The sequence below is a fragment of the Anolis carolinensis genome, chromosome 6, assembly GCF_035594765.1.
Source record: "Anolis carolinensis isolate JA03-04 chromosome 6, rAnoCar3.1.pri, whole genome shotgun sequence".
Taxonomy (NCBI): domain Eukaryota; kingdom Metazoa; phylum Chordata; class Lepidosauria; order Squamata; family Dactyloidae; genus Anolis; species Anolis carolinensis.
The window spans coordinates 55086378-55109023 of NC_085846.1; the positions used below are offsets into that span (position 1 = coordinate 55086378).

Here is a 22646-nt window from a genome sequence, read left to right on the forward strand (position 1 = left end):
ATAGGCTTGCTCCAAAAATGAATTTTGACAAAGAAGAACTGTCTCTACTCAAATTCCAGTATGGTATCTAGCATGTGTAAGACAAACCAAACTGCAGGATCTCTGCAACAAAGCATAAAGGCTGACAAAATTCTCAATAAATTAGCCTGGTTGAAGAGGGAAGGGTGTACTACATGGACATTAAAATCCAGTGCAGGTTCAGATAATTTCTCCTCCAGACCAATCCCAAATTCTTCAGATGCCCCAAACCAAAGGAGCAGTAGTAGAGAGCCTGTGTTGACAAGCTCAGAGAGAGGCTTATTCAGTGGAGAGTTGGTGTGGTGTAAGGGCCATTTTTATCCAACCTTAAGAATTTATCTGACTCACTATTATGTCACGCGCTGGGCCTGTAACTATTGTCTTTGTATAGGACGTATACTTTATGCCCAGCGGGAAGCCAGGGTGCCTGAAAGAGTGGTTCTTGAGAATTTTCCTGAAGAAGGATAGCCCTTTGAGTCTTTAATGAAATAACGAAGTCTTTATTGTTGAACAAATGATAAATCTTTAAGGAGTCAAATAACACTTCAAGGTTTCCTTAATCAACTGTTGGCCCCTTCAGTCTTGTCCCTAGGGGACAGGCAATTGGCTTTGGATAACTGTGAAAACCCTCTTATAACTTCTCCTAGGCTGTCTAATATATGGGTTTAGCTGATGTGGGACCCACTACCGATTCCAAATGCGTCTGGGTATCGAGTGGACTTACCAACCAAGGCTTGCAGATGTTTCAGCTGGGTTTCGGTGGATCTATGGTGCTGTTCTCTCTCCGAGGTTTCTTTGGAAACTTTAGGGCTGTTTCCCTCAAGAGCTGAGAGGCTGTAAGCTCTCAGTCAGAGCTTTTTGGACCTTTTCCCCTGGAATTTCTGTTTCTGTTTTCTCAGATGTTCTGTATCCCCGGATGTTCTTGAGATAGGAAGCTTTTATACGGGACGAGCTGGTCTACGTCCTATAGCTTAGCTTCCTTAAGTGAGACTGACTTAAAAATGGCTCCTTCCTTCCCAGAGCCCTGAACAAGGGGCGGAACCAAACTTAATGATGATTGACAGGCGGCCTGTCCTATGATTTGCAAACATTAGCAGCAAGAAAATAAAGTCGGAGCTTCTGGTACAGCCGTACCAGCACACTCACATTCCACCTTTCTTCCAGGACTAGGACTCAAATCAGCCTGTAGCAGTGTTTCACCACTTCTCGTCCATAAAGAAAGCCAAAGGGGATGGCTAGGGCACAAGCCTGCCCACTCAATGACTTATGGCAACCCAAAGGGGAATCTATCACAGGGTTTTCTTGTCAAGATTTGTTCAGAGGGGATTAGCCCATGCCTTCCTCTGAGGCTAAAAGAGTGTGACTTGCTCAAGATCATCCAATGGACTTCTATGGCTGAGCAAGGTTTAGAACGCCATTCACCAAACTTCTAGTCCAACAAGGCTCTACCACTCTCTTGGATGGAATCTTTATTACACACTATACTGTGCTGTTTTTATAATATTTGTTGTTTATTCATTCAGTCGCTTCTGACTCTCCTGTCGGCCGTCGCCACCCCCAGCTCCTTCAAGGTCAAGATAAAATTTGCAGTATCATAAATGATATGCCTCTCAATACCATTTCTTAGAAAACATGAATAGAAAGGTGCTATTGAAAATCATGTCCTGCTTGTGAGCTTCCTATAGGCATCTGCTTGGCCATTTCAGAAGCTGAACAATGGCCTACATAAGCCTATGGTCCATATTACATATGTCTGCAGCTCTCACTGCATCCAGTGTCTATACTACATGTACCGGCCTACTATGGTTTCCTCCACATGCCCAATTAAGGTACTGTGAGGCCAGAAAAGTCCATACAATTGTGACGTCTGGCTCTGCACTGACAGAGACAGAAGCTGGGGAAGAAAGAAAAGCTTCCTGTCTTTTCCAAGCCTGCATCCCATGTTTCCCATCTTTATGGGCAGCTCCATACAGATGTGCCCTCAATAAGAACAGGTGATTCATTGAAGGTAACAAAGCCAACTCCATAACTTCCCAGGCATATCACAAGATGAAAAAAGGAAATACTTTTCAGCATTGAAACAACACAGGACTTCAGCTGTTTGTTTATTTCTGGAGCATATTTATCCTCTTTGGAAGAGTGGCTAAAAGGAACTAAACTGGACTTCAGGGAGAGGAAGAACAAGGTTCCTGTTTTGGGGGCTTTTTCCAAAAAATAAAATTATTTTTATGGCAATGTGAAGTCAGGGAAGTATTATTAAGGGCTGGCTGCCTGCCACAGGGTGGAGTTTTGTTTTGGTATCCTTTTAGAGCTTGCAGGTGTTTGGCATGAACTCGAACCAAGGACAGCTGTGATAGTTCAGATCTGCTATTTCCCTCCTAATATTTCTCAGAAGTGATGCAGTGTGGTGATGTCTTACACCTGATTTTTTCTACTTGTGTGGCATGTCTAACTGTACTGATCCAAAAAGAGTTTCCCCAATTTTATGGCTTTTTAAAAATTTGCAGCTTACAACAATAGGCTGGTAAAACCCCTCTCAAAACGCACTGCTCAAACGATATCACTCTGTCTGGATCAAAATGAAACTTTGTCAATCCATCTCGGGTTGTTTTCTTAATTTATTTTCCATAGTGTCTTCCAAAATACACAAGGTTATACACTGGAATGCAAAAGAACCTACTTTTATGAAGATCAAAACATCTGTCTACATTCCATGTGCTTGAAAATTACACATCTTGATGTTGCAATACCTGCTTTTTGTTTAGTTTTTGTACTGCTACATTTTTTTTGAAAAAGCAAGATGATGCCTGTAATGAATTTCAAAACAAAACCCACAAAGTTTATTTATGTTTCAAAAAAAACTTGCATTCCTGAATACATGTCATGCACAAGTTCCCAAGAATATATGGACCACATGATTGTGATCATCTAGTGGGTGTTTAAAACTTATTGGGAATTCCTTCAATGCAGTGTACAGTCTTGGCCTCATTAAAAGGACTCTTTTTTTTTAAAAAAAAAAATGAAAACTTGGAAATGACCTACTATAAAAAGCTGCATTCAAAAGGCCAACATGACTGTAATTTTCCTGATTGCTAAATGTTCTACAAACATAGTGTCTCGTTCATATGTTAACCAAAAAAATAAAGTGTGCTCTGCAAATACACGAGCTGTTTCTTTGTGATTTCCCCCCTAAAAACTGAATCTCTATTTTTAAAAAGAATGTGTTGTCGAAGGCTTTCATGGCCGGGATCACAGGGTTGTTGTATGTTTTCTGGGCTGTATGGCCATGTTCTAGAAGTATTCTCTCCTGATGTTTCGCCCACATCTATGGCAGGCATCCTTAGAGGCTGTGAGGTATATCTCACAACCTCTGAGGATGCCTGCCATAGATGTGGGCAAAACGTCAGGAGAGAATACTTCTAGAACATGGCCATACCGTCCGGAAAACATACAACAACCCTCAAAAAAGAATGCTTTTAAATATATCAGAAATTAGAAGAAACATTCAGAGTTTGTTGAAAGGATCTGAAGAGGGAGTCCTTCCAGAACTGTACCGCTTCAAGATGCAGGTTGAGAATTTAGTTGCTTTATCTATGGAAATAATCCCGGTGCGTGAAAAACCAGTACACCAGCAAAAAACAAAAACAAAACTGGGGCACTTTCAGCTTTCCTTCATACCTCTAACTGAATTTGGGATGCATTTCTTGATTATCTAAATCAGGGGTCCCCAAACTTTTTAAACAGGGGGCCAGTTCACGGTCCCTCAGACTATTGGAGGGCCGGACTATAGTTTTTTTTAAAACAAATTCCTATGCACACTGCACATACCTTATTTTGAAGTAAAAAAAAAACAAAATGGGAACAAATACAGCCTCAATGTTAATAATAATAATAATCATCATCATCATCATCATGAAAATAATAAAGAGGGTCGGAAAAGACCCCTTGGGCCATGTAGTCCAACCCCCTTCTGCATTTGTCTTCCACAAGCAAAGCACCCCTAGCAGATGGCCACCCAGCCTCAATGTTAGTAATAATAACAATAAAAATAATATCAAGGATTGGAAGAGACCTCTTGGGCCATTTAGTCCAGCCCTCCTCCTGCCTTTGTCCTCCACAAGCAAAGCACCCCTGGCAGATGGCCACCCAGCCTCAATGTTAGTAATAATAACAATAAAAATAATATCAAGGATTGGAAGAGACCTCTTGGGCCATTTAGTCCAGCCCTCCTCCTGCCTTTATCCTCCACAAGCAAAGCACTCCTGGCAGATGGCCACCCAGCCTCAATGTTAGTAATAATAACAATAAAAATAATATCAAGGGTTGGAAGAGACGCCTTGGGCCATTTTGTCCAGCCCTCTTCTGCCTTTGTGCACCATAAATTAAATAATAATTAAAATACCTTTGTAAACACAAGCAAAACTCCAACTCCAACTCCAGGCAGGCACAGGGCAAGGAAGGAGGTGGGAAAGGCTTGTGCAGGGAGAGGGAGGAGCCAGGAATGGCTGCAAATGCTTTTGCAGGGAGAGGTCAGAACGGAGCTGCAAAGGCTTGTGCAGGGAAAGGACGGAACGGCGGCATGCCCCCTTCTTGGGGGGGGGGGGGAGGAAGCCACTGCTGTGGGGGCCGGATAGATGCCTTCCAGGGGCCGCATGTGACCCACGGGCCATAGTTTGGGGACCCCTGATCTAAATTATACACAGACAAACCAGTCCAATGTTTTTATGTTGCTTACTTTCACATTAAATCAAAATAAATGTTCCCTAAATTTTTAAAGATAGGTTCTGCAATATGGGAGCCTGATTATGTAGAAATAACTATACAAATTAACATAAGGATGGATTAGTGGTGATGCACATTTTCTGACCAGAATCGGGATATAAGCGGAAGTTTTTAACGTGTTTGTCGTCAGTTGCTGCAAATCGTTGCGGATTTATGGCCCTTTTTAACCTGGTAACTTCTGCATTTTAAGGCTTGTGTAGAAGGGTTCTGAGTTAGTTAACTTGCTTCTTCTCTGCCTCTATGGCTATTTATTTATCATTAACTGTGTTTATTGCTCTATCTTCTTATTTTAGTTTTAACTGCATTTTATGTTGGAAATCAGTATTGGGGCTTTGGGGGCTGAAAAGCAATCTATACATTTTAATATAAATAAAGTTAAAAGGATTACCCCCCCCCCCCCCCAGTGTAAGAGTCTTTTTTAAAAAAAACAACAACTTATAAAGAAAATTTGATGACATGTATAAAAACAACTTGATCTGAACTTAAGAAGGGGGCATTTTTATTTCAAATAATGGACCACAGAAACATGGTTATTTTATTTGGATAATATGGTAGACATATGTTTCCTTGTCAGAATGAGCAGATTTAGCCATATAATCATTTGCTGCAGGAGCTTTTTGTCACAGAGAACTTTTCTGATGTGAAAAAAGAGGAATGACGGAGAGGAAATAAAGACAAATAAAGCCAAGACATTAATGTGAAACCTAGATGCTGATACAGACCACAACAAAAGCAAACCAGTAAAGAAAGTTAACATGTTTTGCACATCCATTTTTCATGGGAACTCTTGAAACTTCACTTGAAAGACCCGATCCTCCTCCCAGTATGATTTTTAAATACATATAATCTTTCACCGTGTTACAAATGTTTACATTTTGCACCCCTTTGAACATATGCATTATCACTCTTTTAGTACCATTGTGTGTATAAACCACTAACAAAAAACTTGTAAAATAAACTTCCTATAAGTGATCAAAACCCCAGGCTTAAATCCCTATGAAAGTTCCAAAGTGAGAAAATTGGCTTTTCTACTGACTATAGGCAATGTCAGCACTTGTGTTGCCTCATTCCCCAAAATACAGTGTGCTGACTATTAACACTCCTACTATGATGTACTACAGGCCAACCTTTTGCGTATTTTCATCAAACATTTTGTTACTGTCCTTTTGAAGGTATACATGGTACACAGGAAAAGAAGGGCTATCACTGTATCACTTCCCAGTTATGAATGGCTTCAGCATTTAATTCAGCAGTAATTTAATCATTGAAAATGCAATACATGGTGAAAATGGAATAATTTAGCATCAAAGTCATATGCAACTCATCACATACCAAGTAAAAGCATACCAACTTTTAAGATAGCCAAGTCTTGCTGATGCAATTTTGTGCAAAACAACAAGTCAAAGATATTGGCTTCCAACACTCTTTTCTGCAATATCTTCACTAATAAAGTTTCATAGGTAAATGCTGACAATTATTCAGGAATATCCAGAAGGAATGCTATGGATGCAGAATTATTAGTTTCAGATTTGCAGAGATCAAGGACTTCATTATATTAGACAAAAACTGTGGGTTGAACTAGATCTTACCATAGTGTTCAGTGGTAGCCCATGTTTTAATAAAATGGAGAAGTCAGTCTCCCCCATCATATGTGTCCATCTCATTTGCAATCCCCCACTTCATTTACCATCACACATCCCCACCCATCTCACTTTCTTTTCACTAAAAAAAAGACTCACTGGCAAAATTGGAAGTATGAAACCTCATAGTTATTGAAATACAAAATTTCTCAACCAAGAAAAAATATGGTTTGCAGAAGAAGACAGAAAAGTGATGAGAAAAAGTGAATCTGCTGCTGCCATTCTAGACATTTCCTTACTAAAACATTCCACCGAAATGGCTGTTTCCCTAATGAAATAGCCGTTTCTCTTTTGAACTGTGCAGACACGGTATTTATCTTGCAAATTACTTCAAAATTACATCAAAAATTACTTCAATTATTTCAAAAGGAGAATTACTGCAAAAGGAAAGAGGATAATGTCAATGTTGCACTAGGGCCTTGAAGCCGCTTTCTACCACAAACCACACACTGTCCAGGTGATCCAATAAGTATACATTTATTAAAATCAGACTATAATAAAAGCAGTGTATATGAAAAGCAAGAAAATGTAAAAGAGAGAATCAAAGTTCAAAAGGTTATTTCCATAAATGCCAAGAGTCAAAAATTCCATTCAAAGAAAGTCTCCAAAGTAATTCTACCGAGGTATCCAAAGACACAAGGTAACATGAAACCAAGGCAGGCAAACTATGTCCCACAAGAACAGGAAGCAGGAACAGCTTAGACACTTTAATACATAAATCCCAGGCCCAATAAACAAGATAACTTTATCTGAATGCAGTGTTGCTTTCACAAAGACTGTACCAGCAAGGACCACCTTAAAAAGCCCCAAGACCTCACATGACATCATGTCTCACTCACCTGCTTCTTTGTTCTTTATCTCGAATTCTCTTGAGAAAAACTAATTTGCCTTAATTGCATGCCCTGTCTCCATAACTTCAATCACCTTGAATTGGAAAAACTTTTGTCTCCCACATTTCTTTCAGCCTGAACTTCTGGCAGGTTCCCATGGGGACAGATCTCACTGTCTCCAGTCTCTTGGGAACTGAAAGGAGAAGATTTTCAAAACACTCTCTGGGCTGCTTCCATTCTCCTCTGGGCCCTGTGGATCTCTTCCAACATCCCCTTCCTCCTCATCTGAACTGTCAGAATCTCACCAGGCTACAACAGTTAATGCATCAAGAAATGAAGATTAAGTAATTTCAGAATGTCCTTAAAAATTAAGGAAAACTTTCCTTAAAAAGATTAGTCCTCACAGAGTAATGGCAGCAAGAGCGAAATGGAAGGAAAGGGTAAAGCAGTGGTTCTCAACCTATGGGTCCCCAGATGTTTTGGCCTTCAACTCCCAGAAATCCTAACAACTGGTAAACTGACTGGGATTTCTGGGAATTGTAGGCCAAAACACCTGGGGACCCACGGGTTGAGAACAACTGGTGTAAAGACTGCCCACAAATATATGCCGAGGTGGTCCACCGGTGAGGCCAATTTGGTGCTTGCCTGTGGCGCAAACCTACTGGGGGCACAGTTGAGGCGCCCCCGCGTGTGCACGGTGCCACTGCCGTTGCCACATTGTCAGTTGGCCAGGCCAGGCTGAAGGAAGGCCCGAAGGCGGGCGGAGGGCCCAGGTCCATCCGACAAAATGGCCTATGGTCCTGTGCATGCGTGCAGGGCTTCAGTCGCCCACGCGGACAGGTGGCTGGCATGCCTTCTGTGTCCGTGCAGGCGAATGAAAGCCCTGTGTACGCGCATAGGACCATCGCCCATTTTGGGCGATGGTCCTGTGCGCACACACAGGGCTTCCATTCGCCTGCACGGACGGGTGGCTGGCAGGCCTTCAACCGGCTGGAGAGCGTGCCCGCCGCCCGGAAGGCAGGCCCGTGCCGGCATGCAACCGCCCGCCCTGCATGCCGGCTTGTGCCTCGGCCACAGTCATTGCCGCCACCGGCGGCAAAGTCTGCAGCAAGGCAAGTGGGGTTTATTTTTCAGCGATTGGTTTGTGGGGAGGCGCTAAAATTCGGGGGGGGGGGGTGCCAAAATTCTGTTTGCCTACTACTAAAAATTACCTAGGGCCAGTTCTGAATATATGTCATAAAACAGTATTACTCAGAGACCTCCCAACAGTTCCCATCATATATGAAAGTTCATGTGTTTTGTCACTTCCACGCACGTAGAGACAATTGGAGCTGATAGATATCTGATTCCAAAAACTCAGTGTTATCATGAAATAAAAAAAAACGGAGTCCAACAGGCAACCACTGGATGTACCTTTGTGTCATGTGATCACCACTGCGGGGCTTCATTTTTAAAATATGTAGAAATGACGAAATTTCTACTTGTGATGAGGTCCTAAGTTACTACAGGATGTGATTCAAGGCCTGACATTAACAAACCATGTGGACACCATAAGAGAATCAACTCTACCCAAGATTTGAAGCTGAAAATGCCAACATACTCTGCTGCTGGTTTTATCATAATCAATAGTCAAAATTACTTGTATGGTAACATCAAAAAGAGTTGGGTGTATGAAAAAGGGGCCATACCTTCACTATCGTTAAGAAAATACTATCTTTAAATACATCCAAAAAGACTGACCTGGGAATCCGCAAACACCTGCTTCATGCTGTTGATTGGGCCATATGGAACACCACTGCCTTCAAAGAGTTCTAGCCACTTGGTGGTCTCTTCCTCCAAGAATCTAAAGATAAATAAAGAAGCACATGGCTTGAACTATTCATTTCAGCCAATGAATTATACACCAAAAAGTCAACTTCTTTACAAGCAGTCAGTGATGTAGCAAAAATGTTCTGCACATGTTCCTCAGAAATCCAGAGAGCAAGCCTTAGGGCAAAAATCATGGTTAGACTGACTTACAATTCTATCTGATTTTCTGATGCAATACAGCAGTGATGTAAACCAAAATTATCAGTAGTTACATATATATGCCAGTACATTTCCTTCCATTCTTAATTACAGTAATGAGCATCACATTTTTATTTCATGTTTTTTTTTTTTTCATGACAAAAAGATAGATGTGATGTGGTTAGGCACACCATAAATGAAAAAAAGCTTTATTTTTAAACACAAAGATCCAACTCAAAGTCTTGAAAACCTCTCTGTCTTGTTACATCTGAAACACATGTCTCAATTAACAACCACAATTGTTGGTCAGATAACAACATTGATTACATGTTTATGTGTTGTGTGATTGTAATATCTGTCCCCAGATCATCCGGTTTTGCATATGATACACTATCCTTATCCTGTGCAAACCAAAATTCCTTGGTTTACTTGGTTGCCTCCTTGGGGCCATTTATCGAATCCTACTTTATTCTCATATTCCAATCATTAAAAACACATTTCCTGTTGTTTGTTAGTACAATGTTACTTCCTCTGTGCTGAATCACATTACTTAAAAGCAATACATACAGATTTCTTTACATACACAAGAATAAACATTTGAGCTGCAGTCCTAAGCACACTATTCTGGGTATATAAATCCATTGAGCTCACTGAGGCTTACTTATGAGTAGACCTATATAGAATATCACTGCAAAGCAGGGATGGAGATTGTGCACCCTCTGGATGTTTTTGAATGGCAATGGTGAATAATGCTGGGACAACAAAATCTGAAAAACTGCATGATTTCCACTCTTGCTATAACCATGCATTTATACTGATATTTTGATACCTCCAAAACAAGGCCAATCTGCCTATTATTGTTTTCTTCATTATGTTTCCAGTCAAACATAAAGACAGAAGGAAGCCCTGTGTTCTTCTGTATTTATCATCTAATCTAAATCTAAGTCCATAATAAAAGCAAAAACCCGTATGTGTGTATGTGGCATGGATGTCTGCTCACACAGACAGCCTCCGGCCTCCACAAACAGGCTATACTTCCCAGGGTTAAAAATCTAGCAAGTCACTCTTTTCCACTGACATTGCGGTTACAGCGAGCGCCATGAAAATGCAGCCCAAACCCTGCCAATGTCCTTCCCAAACACTACAGCCCAACACCCAAGGAATGCTTTCATTTGGGGACAAATTCCTCCTAGATTTTTCTTTTTCTTCCACCACAGGCAGGCATCCCAGGGTTCTCCATTGCTCTGGAATTTGCATGGCCCCGCCCACTGCCCTTTCCTTTCCAATCTCTCTGCATAACAAACAGAGCACCACTGACCTGCAACTAAACTTACTGGAGGAGTTTAGGGATTGACTCCACATGGTGGAAGTTGTAGTTCACCCTGCATCAAGTCAGATTACTGTCACTCCAACTGGGGAATATACAGGAGTTGTAATTCACCTACACCCAGAACGCTATGAACCCAAATAATGATGGCTCTCAGCCAAACTTACCATGCAGACCTAATATGCCCAGATTTGACTACTGGTGGGTTTGGAGGGGAACTGGACTGGAAGTTCAGGAGTAGTAGGTACTAGGATTTATAGTTCACCTGCAATTAATGAGCATCACACTTGGCACACAGAGCCCCCATAACTAATACAACATATTGGACAAGTTTGGGGGAAAGGGAGTTATAGTTCACCTGCAACCAGATAAACACTGACCCCCACCGACAATGCACTAGGAGCACACTTCACACAGAGAAGCCTCATGACCTACTGAACATACTGCAGGTATTTGTGGGAAGGGGTCTTGATTTTAGGAGTTGTAGTTCACCTCCATCCAAAGACCACTGAACCCAGCCAATGACGAATCTAGACTTGGCACACAGACTGAACTTGGCACACAGACTGAATATTGCCTGCTGTGAATACTGATAGATATTTCGGGACAATTGCCCTGGGAATCTGGAAATTGCAGTAGTTCACCCCCATCCACAGAGTACTGCACCACACGATTCTGGGAATTGTAGTTCACCCACTCCAAACAGAATACATAACATTAAAAGACAAATAATACCATTCTCAAATGATCTGGGCATCGCCGGGTCCCCAAGCTAGTTATACAATAAAACAAAAAATTAGCATGCTACATGCAAACATATATAATATTGTGGATGGTAAAAACTCCTTTCAGAGTTATTTCGCACAATCAGTTTTTGCATGTTTCAATCTTAACTGTTTGGATGCCTTTTAAAGGATAACAATATGGATAGATTTCTGCTGAAACACTATTACAGATCGAAGGGGAATGTCCAGACAAACTGTGAATGTGTTAGACTAAACATAAAAATATAGACTTTAATATGTCAAAGCTTAGCAATCTGCCAAACAAAGGCAGTTTGAAGTACTGTATATCAGTAGAAAGGATTGTATTCTCCATCTCAATGCAAGATTTGTTCAGTAGTTCAAAGAAACATTTGTGTGCTGCTAGCACAGGTTACAATAAATGTTCCAGGACTCCATGCTGTGACTACTGGACAAGGCAAATTATCATCGGATAAAGAAGGGGCTTGCCCTTTATGTTCTGTCCCCAATTGCTGTTACCGTAAAGCCCTTATCTTTGCTACAATCCATTTTTCATTGGCATTGTCTGATTATTTTGTGCAATGTGGATTTGGGTCACTGAACACGCCAGTAGAAAGGCATTAAATAAATTCAATCCATCGGTCATAACTGCAGTGTACTGGCTTTGCAGACTGGCTCTATGAGGAAGTCTGTGTTCAGTTACAAAGTGAAGAACGTCTTCCTCAATGGACAAAAGTATGGGGCAAGGGGAGGGGATGCAAATGCTAGTATAATGGTACATAAACATTACCATGTCAAACCCAGCTATAGAAATGATGGCTATATTTACCGGTAGTTTGGCTTTTCAGATATTGTAACAATTGAATGCCAGTCTTGGAAATTTAACATATTTTCTTCAAGAAACCTTGCTAGATACATACCCCATGAAGAATATTGTATATTAATTAATGTATTCTTCTGACAGATGATTGGTTCTCCGAAATGTTTCTGTTGCAAAGACTCCAAGAAACCATTTTTTTTCTACTGTCAAAAAATAGTAACAAGCCTACATAACCTGTCCTTCAAAATTTACCATATTGAATGTGATTGTTCAACAAATGACGTCTATTAGCAATTACAATCCAAATTACAAGACATGGGAATGGAAATATATGATTCCAAAATCCTGGAGCACGATTCATGTTACAGTTGGTCTTTCTTTATTGGGTGCCAGATTCATTCAAACTAACATGACGGTTAATAAATTATGTTCTTCCTATAGGATATGAAGGTTAGAATAGGTCTATAAAAGCAGGATCTGTGGTTCCCTGGGGATTTCAGGGAAGTTCTGTAAACACAACATCATACATTTGGCAAACAAGCTGAAGAAAAGAACCAGAGAGACTGTGAGGGACAACTGAGAAAAAGCCAGCTCTGGGTGTGTGTATGTATGTGTGTGTGTGTTGTCTTTCACAAAATCCCAAGTGGGGAGTTTTGAAAAGAAGTACGTGAACCCATGCCACCTTCCATAGAAAATATGTGAAAGAAAACACATATGGTATGTTTGAAACAGAGAAGACAAACCTAGGCCACTGAAGATTTTTAAGATGTTCTAGTGATCTAAGAAACTTTTCTAAACAAGACATTCTACTACTGATGGACACGTGTGGAGTTTAGAGCCATGTTTCTGGCAGCAATGTCTATAGGGACAACCAGGAGTTCATCTACACTGTAGAATTAATGCAGTTTGACACAAGTTTAACTGCCATGATTCAATGCTATGGAATTATGGGAGTTACAGTTTAGTGAGTACAAGCATTATTTGGCAGAGAAGACTAAAGACCCTGTAAAACTAACTCTCTTGATTCCATAGCATTGAGCCATTGCAGTTAAACTGATGTCAAGCTGCATTCATTCCATAGTGTAGATGCACCCTGGGATGTAAGATGGAGAATTTACTTAATTAAAAAATGGGCACAATACAATTTGTAGTAGTTTTGAAAGGTCTACACGTTAAAAAAAATATGCTACACTCAGATACAGACAAGAAAGGCAAGATTTTCCGAACACATTTACAAACATTAATATTGTGCAAATAAAGTAGGGAAGTATACCTGGCTGATAAGATGCCAATAAGTTCTTTCCTATTTAGCACTCGCTGCTGATTATTTTTGTATTTGGGATCATGGCTGATTTCCGTCAAATTCAGAATCTACATGAAATGGAAAAAATATGTTCAGCAACCTATTAATCCTATTAAATCACAGAGGTTTGTGAGACTTGATTAGCAGAAAAGATTCAGACTCTGAACATTCAAATAAATAAAACCCACACTATCTGCTTCTTTCCTGAATTACCCAGCTTCTTCTTCTTCCACTGCACACACTTTATTTAATTTTGTATCTATTCTTTGTCAACTATACCAATGCTCAGAGTAAAGTAATCATGTCCTTCATTTAAAACTTCTCAGGAAATGATAATTTGTTCGGGATTTGTGCTTGCATTTGGCCCTTTCTGAGCTCAACATCTCATGATTCTTATGGATCGTCTGAGGTCTAATCAGTGCTAGTTCAAGACACTAGCATATTCCTTTCAGACAAAAGTTAAGTCTAGCCAGAAAAATGACTTCATATTCAGGGCAGATAATCATCATGAGTAAGAAGGTTAGTGATCCATGGTAACTCTTCCTCCAGAAAGTCCAAGTCAGGAGAATGGGAATGTTTGCAAAATAGTCATAGTCTGACTTGGGGCCTCATCACAAAGGCCAGGTGAAGCATCCCGCCTTGCCTGGCCCTACACGCAGCTCCCTCTTGGCAACGCTACCCACATCACATGTGGAAAGTCTCGCCCTTCTGTAGAGGATCTGTGTTGGCTCTATTGGAGCCAGCACAACATGGAAATCCTCTGTTATATCCCAGCCACCTTTGGGTTCTGAACCTGGTTGAGAAATGAACTTTGACCAGGATTAAGCTTATTCTGACTTTTCACCCAGTTCTCCTCCGAGTTCCTTCCAATTACAGACCCCAACTGTGGATAGCTTCGAGGCGTCCTTAATTGGGAGAGATACTGATAACATTACTCCCGTGGTAGAACCAGATGTTCCGAGCTCCCCAGGTAATGTATCCTTTAACAGAAGGGAGTTTTTGCAGCAACAGAGATCTCAGACACAGCAGTTTCGAAGGAGTCAACGATTGGCATCTAGAGGGGATACTGGATAGCAGATTGCCTTGGGAACCTTTGAGGAGTTCGTTTCCCTTTGCTGTTATTAGATCTAACTTCTATAAAAGTGTCTTGCACTGTGAACAAGTTGTGGTGTCAATGTAGCAACTTCACCATTTCCAGTTCCCTGATTTCACCAAGCTGAGTCTCCTGTTCTTGGCGGCCAAGCCGAGCCATGACTCCCGATTTAATCCGGAGTAAATTCACGTCCTTGCCTTACCTTTTGTTCCTGAATCCAGATTGCTTTTAGCTTCGTCTTCTGCCTGCCTTGAAACCCAAGACTTCCTAGTGACTTTGGACCTTGTTATTCACTCCTGATTTCTTGTTGTTTTCCCTGCTCAAGAACTTCTCAACAGTTTTGAGCGTGTTTCGGTTTCTGGACTTTGGACATATCTCTTCAACTCTTTGGACTAATTCATACCATTCCTTAAAGGACTATTGCTCACTCATCCTTTCCACTTATTCTTTCCTGGATTTATTATTGCTTTACTAAAGATATTATATGATTATTGGTCTCTGTCTGGTTTCCAGTGCTCAAGCTGCCTTGGGGTGCAACATCCTCGTGAGTTGTGGGGGAAGCATCCAATGATGCTTCCACCCAGGTTGGGCATAGGGCCTCCGCCGGAAGTTACACGATGTCATCTGATGGCCAGCATGGAGCTCCATCCAGAAAACAGGGTGGAACAGGACACTGGTAGGTGTGATACGGTCTTTGTTCTCATCTTTAATAACCTAATAGTGGATAAGCTCCATCTAGTCTAGCTGGCCAGACACCACCTGAGCAATTTTCTATTCCTCTTTGCACATTGTTTCTTTAACATACATGTTCACATTCCAAAAACAGATGCAATATTTTACTCATATATTGCTTTTCTACTCCATTTTTTAAAGCCAAGGAAAATAGAACAATAGCACTTATGGCTATCCCATGAATTTCATAGGGTTTGCTTAGGAAAGAAATACTTAGAAGTGGTTTTGCTTAAGCTCCAAGTATTTCTTGGTAATTGTCCATCCAAGTACTAACCAGGACACATCTTGCATAGCCTCCAAGATCAGATAAATCTGGTGCCTTTAGGGTATTTTGCTCTCAAATGTGCAAACATTCATATACAAAGAATAAATCTGTCTGAAACCCAGAACTAATATTGTACAAAAGGAATTTTTAAAATGATCACAAACAATTTTGATGTTGGTTGTTTTAAAAAACAAATGTTGTACAGCCAGACAACATATAGTGAGTGATTTGTAAGAAGCTGCAACAAGTAATTTTCTATTACATGAGAATAAACATCATCTTAATTAATCTATATGCTCACAGAACAGGCCGTCTCATATATATGCACACAACATCCTGATCTTTCACCCTGTGAATTATTAATTAAATCCCATTACCTTGCAAACAGTGGCAAATTGGTTATCATTTCCAGCTCCCACCACAATGTAGCCATCTTTTGTTTTGAAACCCTAAAAAACAGTAAGAAATCATTCATTATGATACAAAAATTTGGGTCAGAAAAATGTCATACAAAATGTACCAAAACAGCAGTATCCCCACCCGCTACCCCCATTGTTGACTGGTGTTTAACTTGCATGAAAAAGAGCAGGATGTCATTCAAATGTAATTCCAGGTATGACTACTTTTTAATTCGCCTTTCAAACATTTTTATTACAATGATAATTGGTGCAAACATGTGAATGTTTTTATATATTTTATTCTATGATCCATTAAGCATCAAGCCTATTAAAACGTGACTGACAGCTTAAAATGAAGCACTTTATAACTACAGTGTTGACATAATCTATGTGGGTGAATGAGCCATCAGAGACCAGATAGGACTTTCAAATCAGTCAATGTCGCTTGATGCTCAGGTCTCAGCGGTGGCTGGGACGGCCTTTACACAACTAAAGCTGGTGCGCCAACTGCAACCGTACCTAGAGAAGTCTGACTTGCCCATGGTGGCCCACGCTCAGTTACCTCAAGGATAGATTACTGTAATGCACTCTATGTGGGGCTGCCTTGTTTTTATCTGTTTTATACTGTGAATTGTGCATTATGTTTTTGTTTACTCTATTTTAATTGTGTTGTCGGGCTTGGCCCCATGTAAGCCGCCCCGAGTCCCCGCGGGGAGATGGTGGCGGGATACAAAAATAAAGTTGTTGTTGTTGTTGTTATTATTATTATTATTATTGTCTAAAATTATTTTTTCCCATGGTTGCTCATATATTAGTGTAATGATGAGTAAAATTGCTCGTCCTATGACAATTGCACCTCTCTTAAGATATGGAGCCAGCCAGATCCCATCACATGACATTGATCTACTTCCAGCGGGGCTTTGTGCCTTATGAGAGGTACAATCGTCTCAGGATACAGCGGTGGCAACAAGGCTTCCCTTTTTGCATTGAAAACAATGGGGAGAAGCCGCGCAGCAATGTTTCCCCCATGTGGGATAAAGTGAGGGGCGATCCAGGAGATGCGGGGCACATAGCAGATTTGCCATAATCCATGGCAAATCCCCCATTATCACCCAGATCGGGGAACTTCATGTGATGAGGTCCCTAATCATTATGCACATGTGCAATTATGTGATAAATATACAAGTGGCACTCTCTCCTATTAAAATGAAATGTTTTTCTTCAGATTGCCTTTATAGCTCTGATGCGTTTCAGTGACTATTTATTGGCACTGAAATCTGTATCTTAATTATACTCTGACTTTACCTCTGAAGGTTACTTCAAACATGGAATCTGGATGAAGATTTTAAATTATTTGAGCTGAAGGTTCTCTCAGCAGAAGACAGACTACATTTTCAAGAGCTTTCAAGCAACATGAAGAAAAAAAATGTTTCCCATGATTTACAAATATGTTTATTTTAACCTAATGTGGTCAAACAGGTTTGGAGTGCTTTGACATTACAAAGCACTCCATGACATTTTGATATTACAAAAACCTGCCAGATGTGTTTACCAGAAAGGAAAACGGGATGAGTAGATACAATAGCAAGGCATCCCTTTTTTACATACTGCCTTCAGCATTGCTTCTTAAAAAAGAAGCCTAATTCCTGCTTCCAGGAAACCATAGCCAAGAGATACTCAAAACAAACATAGCTTTTCAACCTTAGATCAATTCTGCCTCACAGCACACGCTTACAGTCATTAAACACAAAATGCTGGAAGATACATCGAGATAAGGCTTCTGTACATTCTTTGCAACATCCTTGATGATCCCATTAAGGCAAATGCATGCACAATTGTGTGTCTATTGTCAATTATTACTTTGCAAATGCAGGGCAGACCACACAGCAGCATCCGACTTATGTTCACACTCTATAGTGCTGGAGTCACTATACATTTAAGGACCCAGTCATTAATGTTTTTGCTTCACTGGCTTTGGGGCATGTGTGGGAAAAAAGATGAAATGCTAAAATGTAATTATAAAAACCCAACAGCCATGTCCTCCTTAGTCAATAGTAGTATCAGAATAAATGCAGCAGTGTCTATCAGTATGAAATTTACCCACTTCTGCAGCAAAGCAGCAATTCCACAATACAAAAACAGCTGATTATTTGCTAGGCATTGTTGCTGATAAAGCAGAAACTTTCAACTATTATTAGCACAGCAAGGCTAACACTGAAGAGTGCCAACAACGATTTCATTCATGGCCTTTGGATGTACACACACACTGCAGGTTACCACAGGTTACTGCTCGGTCACAGAAAGCTCCACTATCCTATGATACAAAGGAGATGGAGGGCAAAGTGCAGACGGATTTTAATGAGATTTTGTTTTGATAAACTCCTGCCCATTGCAGTGAATCAGTTTACATTAGCGCAATAACATCAATTTCATATGAGGCAAAAGTCTTTCTGTGTGTGGGACTTTTGTCTGCAGAGAATGAACATTTATGATAGGAGAACCAGGAACATGACATAAATTACATGCAAAATAGTACACAACGTTGGTGTCCTGAACTCTGGAGCTTAAGAGTAGCTAAAGACAAAAAGCATCAGACCAGGACATAATTGCAGAGCTTGTTAGCAGAAGATGAAAGATGTATCGTCCCCAAACAGTGTTCTGCAAATGACTAGAAAGACTCTGGGGGTTTGGTTGAAACATTCCAAAGAAGATGTAAATAAATGCACAACAATAAACAAAAGAAACTGCCTAATGAGGACTTGGGGATGTGGCCAACTCCGATCAATACTATGTGCCACAGCAGAATGGGAGCTGGCAAATTCTTAGCCATTGGAATCCTCCTTGACCAAATGTTAAGGTAGAAATCAAAGCAATAAATGTATACTGTTTTTGAGAATAATTATCACCATCATTATCAAATTATAGTAAGAGCTATACTGCAAAACGAGTTGCTCAAGCAACTTGTGGAAAATGATATTCCTTTACTTCTTTCAAGCATGCTTTGGATACAGCATCACAATGAGAGACTGCAGAATGACTGTAAGGGCGGTTTTACACAGACAGTATAATCCAGTTTGGAAATGGAATATAATGAACCAGTTCCACTCCTGCATAAAGATCCCAGGAACTGGTTCAAGACTGGGACAGTATCCACAGTATCCACCATTGCAGATCAGAACTAAACCCACGGACCACAGTATCTGCGGCTAGATATCTGCTGGAAAATGCTTTTTCCCACTTAACCAGTCTGCTGAGATTCACTGATGGCTTATTCTAGACTTTCTGGTGAGTTTTTTAAACACAGTTTCTGGTTTGCTGCAAGCTGCAGCACAGTGGGGGGTGGGGGGTTCTTTGGACACCCTGCCCTTGATCCAGCTTTGAAATACATTATAATGTTTGTGTAGAACTGTGTAGGTGTATGACTAGGCTACCTTTTGTTTAGTAGTGGCCTACTATTGAGGCACAACTACTCATAGCAAATCACTTCGATCTTCACTTGTCACTTCTGCCCCAGTATCTTAAATTCCCAAACCATAGACTCTTCTAACTGGCAACCAGCCAACATAAACAGGGGAACATTCTGGGCATCTTGCAGGAAGATTTCATTATAAAGAAAGGTTTCTGTCCAGGGCATAGATGACTCATAACCAGGGCTGTAGCCAAGGGCAGGGGATTGAACCCCTACATTTTTCAGGTTTTTTAAAAACTGGTTTACTCATGAATTTTAACTGGTTAACCAAATCCCAATGAGTGTCCACTGAAGTTTATCGATGGAACCTGATTTCTAAATTATTTTGCATTATGGAACTATTCTTCATGATTCGCTAAAAAAAAACACCCCCCCCCATTTTTTTCTGTCTATGGCCCTGCTCATAACATTTAAAAGAAATCTGCTTATGTTGCTGAAAACAAGTTATCACTAATAAATTATGTGCTATTAATAGACTGGTAAAACGGATTTTTTTAAGTACGTGAGGTGCAGAAAAAACGTTTTATTCAAAAGTTAGTAAAAATGACCTTTGAAAGTGAATCTTGAGGTTGACTTCATAGCATGAGAGTTTATAGTATAATTTTAAAAACCTGTTCATCTGTGCACTTAAAATATTGGTTGCAAGTGAATAGTGTCTGCCTAGGCAAAAACCATCTTTAACCACAACAAGGAAGGGAACATATGTTCATCCAGATGTTTCTGGATTACAAATGCCATCATCCTTTCAATGTTGGGGAGGGCTAATGGAGTTGCAGTGTAACAACATTTAGCAGGCTGTATGTTCCTCCATCTCTACCCCTCATAAGAGTAACAAAATGGATATGAAAAATATGTTGGGTTGCTTTAAATTAAAGGATATATTATGAAATAATTCAGAATCAATTAAAATATGTTCCTTTCCAACCTAATGCACTTCAGATCCTTTAGGCTACAATTTTGGGTTGCAGTCCAAAATATACTAAGATGTACAGGATTCTCTGAACATGCTAATGTGTCAACATACAGATGACACCGGAGCCCCGGTGGCGAAGTGTGTTAAAGCGCTGAGCTGCTGAACTTGCAGACCGAAAGGTCCCAGGTTCAAATCTGGGGAGTGGCTTGAGCGCCCGCTGTTAGCTCCAGCTCCTGCCAACCTAGCAGTTCGAAAACCTGCAAATGTGAGTAGATCAATAGGTACCGCTCCGGCGGGAAGGTAAAAGCGCTCTATGCAGTCATGCCGACCACACGACCTTGGAGGTGTCTACGGACGACGCCGGCTCTTCGTCTTAGAAATGGAGATGAGCACCAACCCCCAGAGTCAGACATGACTGGACCTAACGTCAGGGGAAACCTTTACCTTTACCTTTTATAGATGACTTCACTTTTAGTAAATTCAGAATTTTAAATCACTTTTCTAATATAACCTGTAAAAAAAAAACCTCTTCACCCAAATTTGTCTGATCTGCTGCTTCCTTTTAGGGATACATAAGGAAGGACAAGTATTTGCAAGAGGGAAAACTGAACATCTGAGGACACGAAGAACTTTTGAGAATATTGGTAAAAACTCTCACTGACATAAATGCTCAGCCTTAGGGACTTTGGGGGGCATGGCCTGGAGTGCAAGTTCTCCCTCGCCATGTCTCATTGAGAGGAAGAAACAATTCACAGAAAAAAGTTGATGTGAGAGCTCCAAAACCTCAAATCTATGTCTTTTAGGTATAAAAGGCATTGGAGGATAAAAAACATAAGTCAATATTTGTGTGTTACTCCGTTTTGCCAGTGTGCTACAAGGAAGAGAAGACTCCCTTCTCAGAAGTTATGTGTTACCAGACTCCTGCTTCCAGAAAGCAGGAGGAAGCAAGGGGACACAAAAAGAAGACAGGGAAAGGTCGTGGGATGGCTGGCCATCTCCAAAGACTAAGACAGGCTCTGCCAGGAGAACGTGGTAAAATGGTTCCCCACTCTTCCAAAACACTTTGCTTCCTTCCTGCTCATCTGCTGAAGTTCCTGGTTACTCCTTACCTACAGGATTGCCTTCTCCCGTACAATCCGCCCTGATCATTGAGCTCTTTTGGGAGGCATCTGCTCTAGCCTGCCAGAACCTGACTGGCAACAACCAGCCAGAGGACCTTTTCATCAGCTGCCCCATGAATATGGAACGACCTGCTGGTAGAGCTCCATCAGCTAAATCAGTTGTCAGAATTTAAGATACTAGTGAAGACTCATCCCTTCCGGAAGGCCTACCCAGACAGTTTTAATGAAAAATTTTAAACTTCAATTCTATGTCTAATTTATTTATTTATTTATTTATTTATTTACAGTATTTATATTCCACCCTTCTCACCCCGAAGTGAGCCATGGAGCCATGGAGAGGAAGAACTCAGCAAGTTCCTGGACCACCTCAACAGCATCCACCCAAACATCCAATTCACCATGGAAAAAGAAAACAAAGGAAAACTGCAATTTCTAGATGTTCTGGTCATCTGCAAACCCAATCAACAATTGGGCCACACAGTTTACAGAAAACCTACACACAGAGATAGATACCTTCATAAAAACTCCAATCACCCAAGTCAAAAAAGAAGCACAATCAAAGCCCTGACAAACCGTGCACAAAGGATCTGTGAACCTCACCTCCTCCAAGGTGAACTAAACCACCTAAACTGGGCTCTACAGGCCAATGGATACTCCACCACAGACATCAGAAGAGCTGCAAGGCCAAGAACAAGCCATGAGAGTCAAGACAAAGATCCACCCAGAGGAAAGGTGTTCTTACCATACATCAAGGGAACCACTGACCGCATAGGCAAACTGATGAAGAAGCACAACCTACAAACTATCTACAGACCCACAAAGAAAATCCAACAAATGCTACGGTCAGCAAAAGACAAGAGGGATCCTCTCTCCTCTGCAGGAGTCTACCGGATACCATGCAGCTGTGGACAAGTCTACATAGGGACCACCAAACACAGCGCCCAAACACAAGTCAAAGAACATGAAAGGCACTGCAGACTCACTCAACCAGAGAAATCAGCCATAGCAGAGCACTTGATGAACCAACCTGGACACAGTATATTATTTGAGAACACAGAAATGCTGGACCATTCCAACAACTATCATGTCAGACTACACAGAGAAGCCACTGAAATCCACAAGCATGTGGACAACTTCAACAGAAAGGAGGAAACCATGAAAATGAACAAAAATCTGGCTACAGTA

At 40.8% G+C, this 22646-nt stretch overlaps 1 protein-coding gene across 4 annotated transcripts in view; it reads right to left on the bottom strand.

The window, feature by feature from the left end:
- sugct (succinyl-CoA:glutarate-CoA transferase) overlaps window positions 1-22646 on the bottom strand; it is a 396207-nt gene that overhangs the window by 227161 nt on the left and 146400 nt on the right. For 3 of the 4 annotated variants that reach the window (XM_008112865.3, XM_008112868.3, XM_008112866.3), the window contains exons 10-12: window positions 15938-16009; window positions 13441-13538; window positions 9011-9113 (exon numbers count right to left, since the gene is read on the bottom strand). In XM_008112865.3, coding sequence (XP_008111072.2) covers window positions 9011-9113; window positions 13441-13538; window positions 15938-16009 — 273 coding nt within the window. Of the gene's footprint in view, window positions 1-5767; window positions 7580-9010; window positions 9114-13440; window positions 13539-15937; window positions 16010-22646 lie in introns of those variants that run through there. The other variant, XM_008112867.3, reaches the window with a different exon arrangement.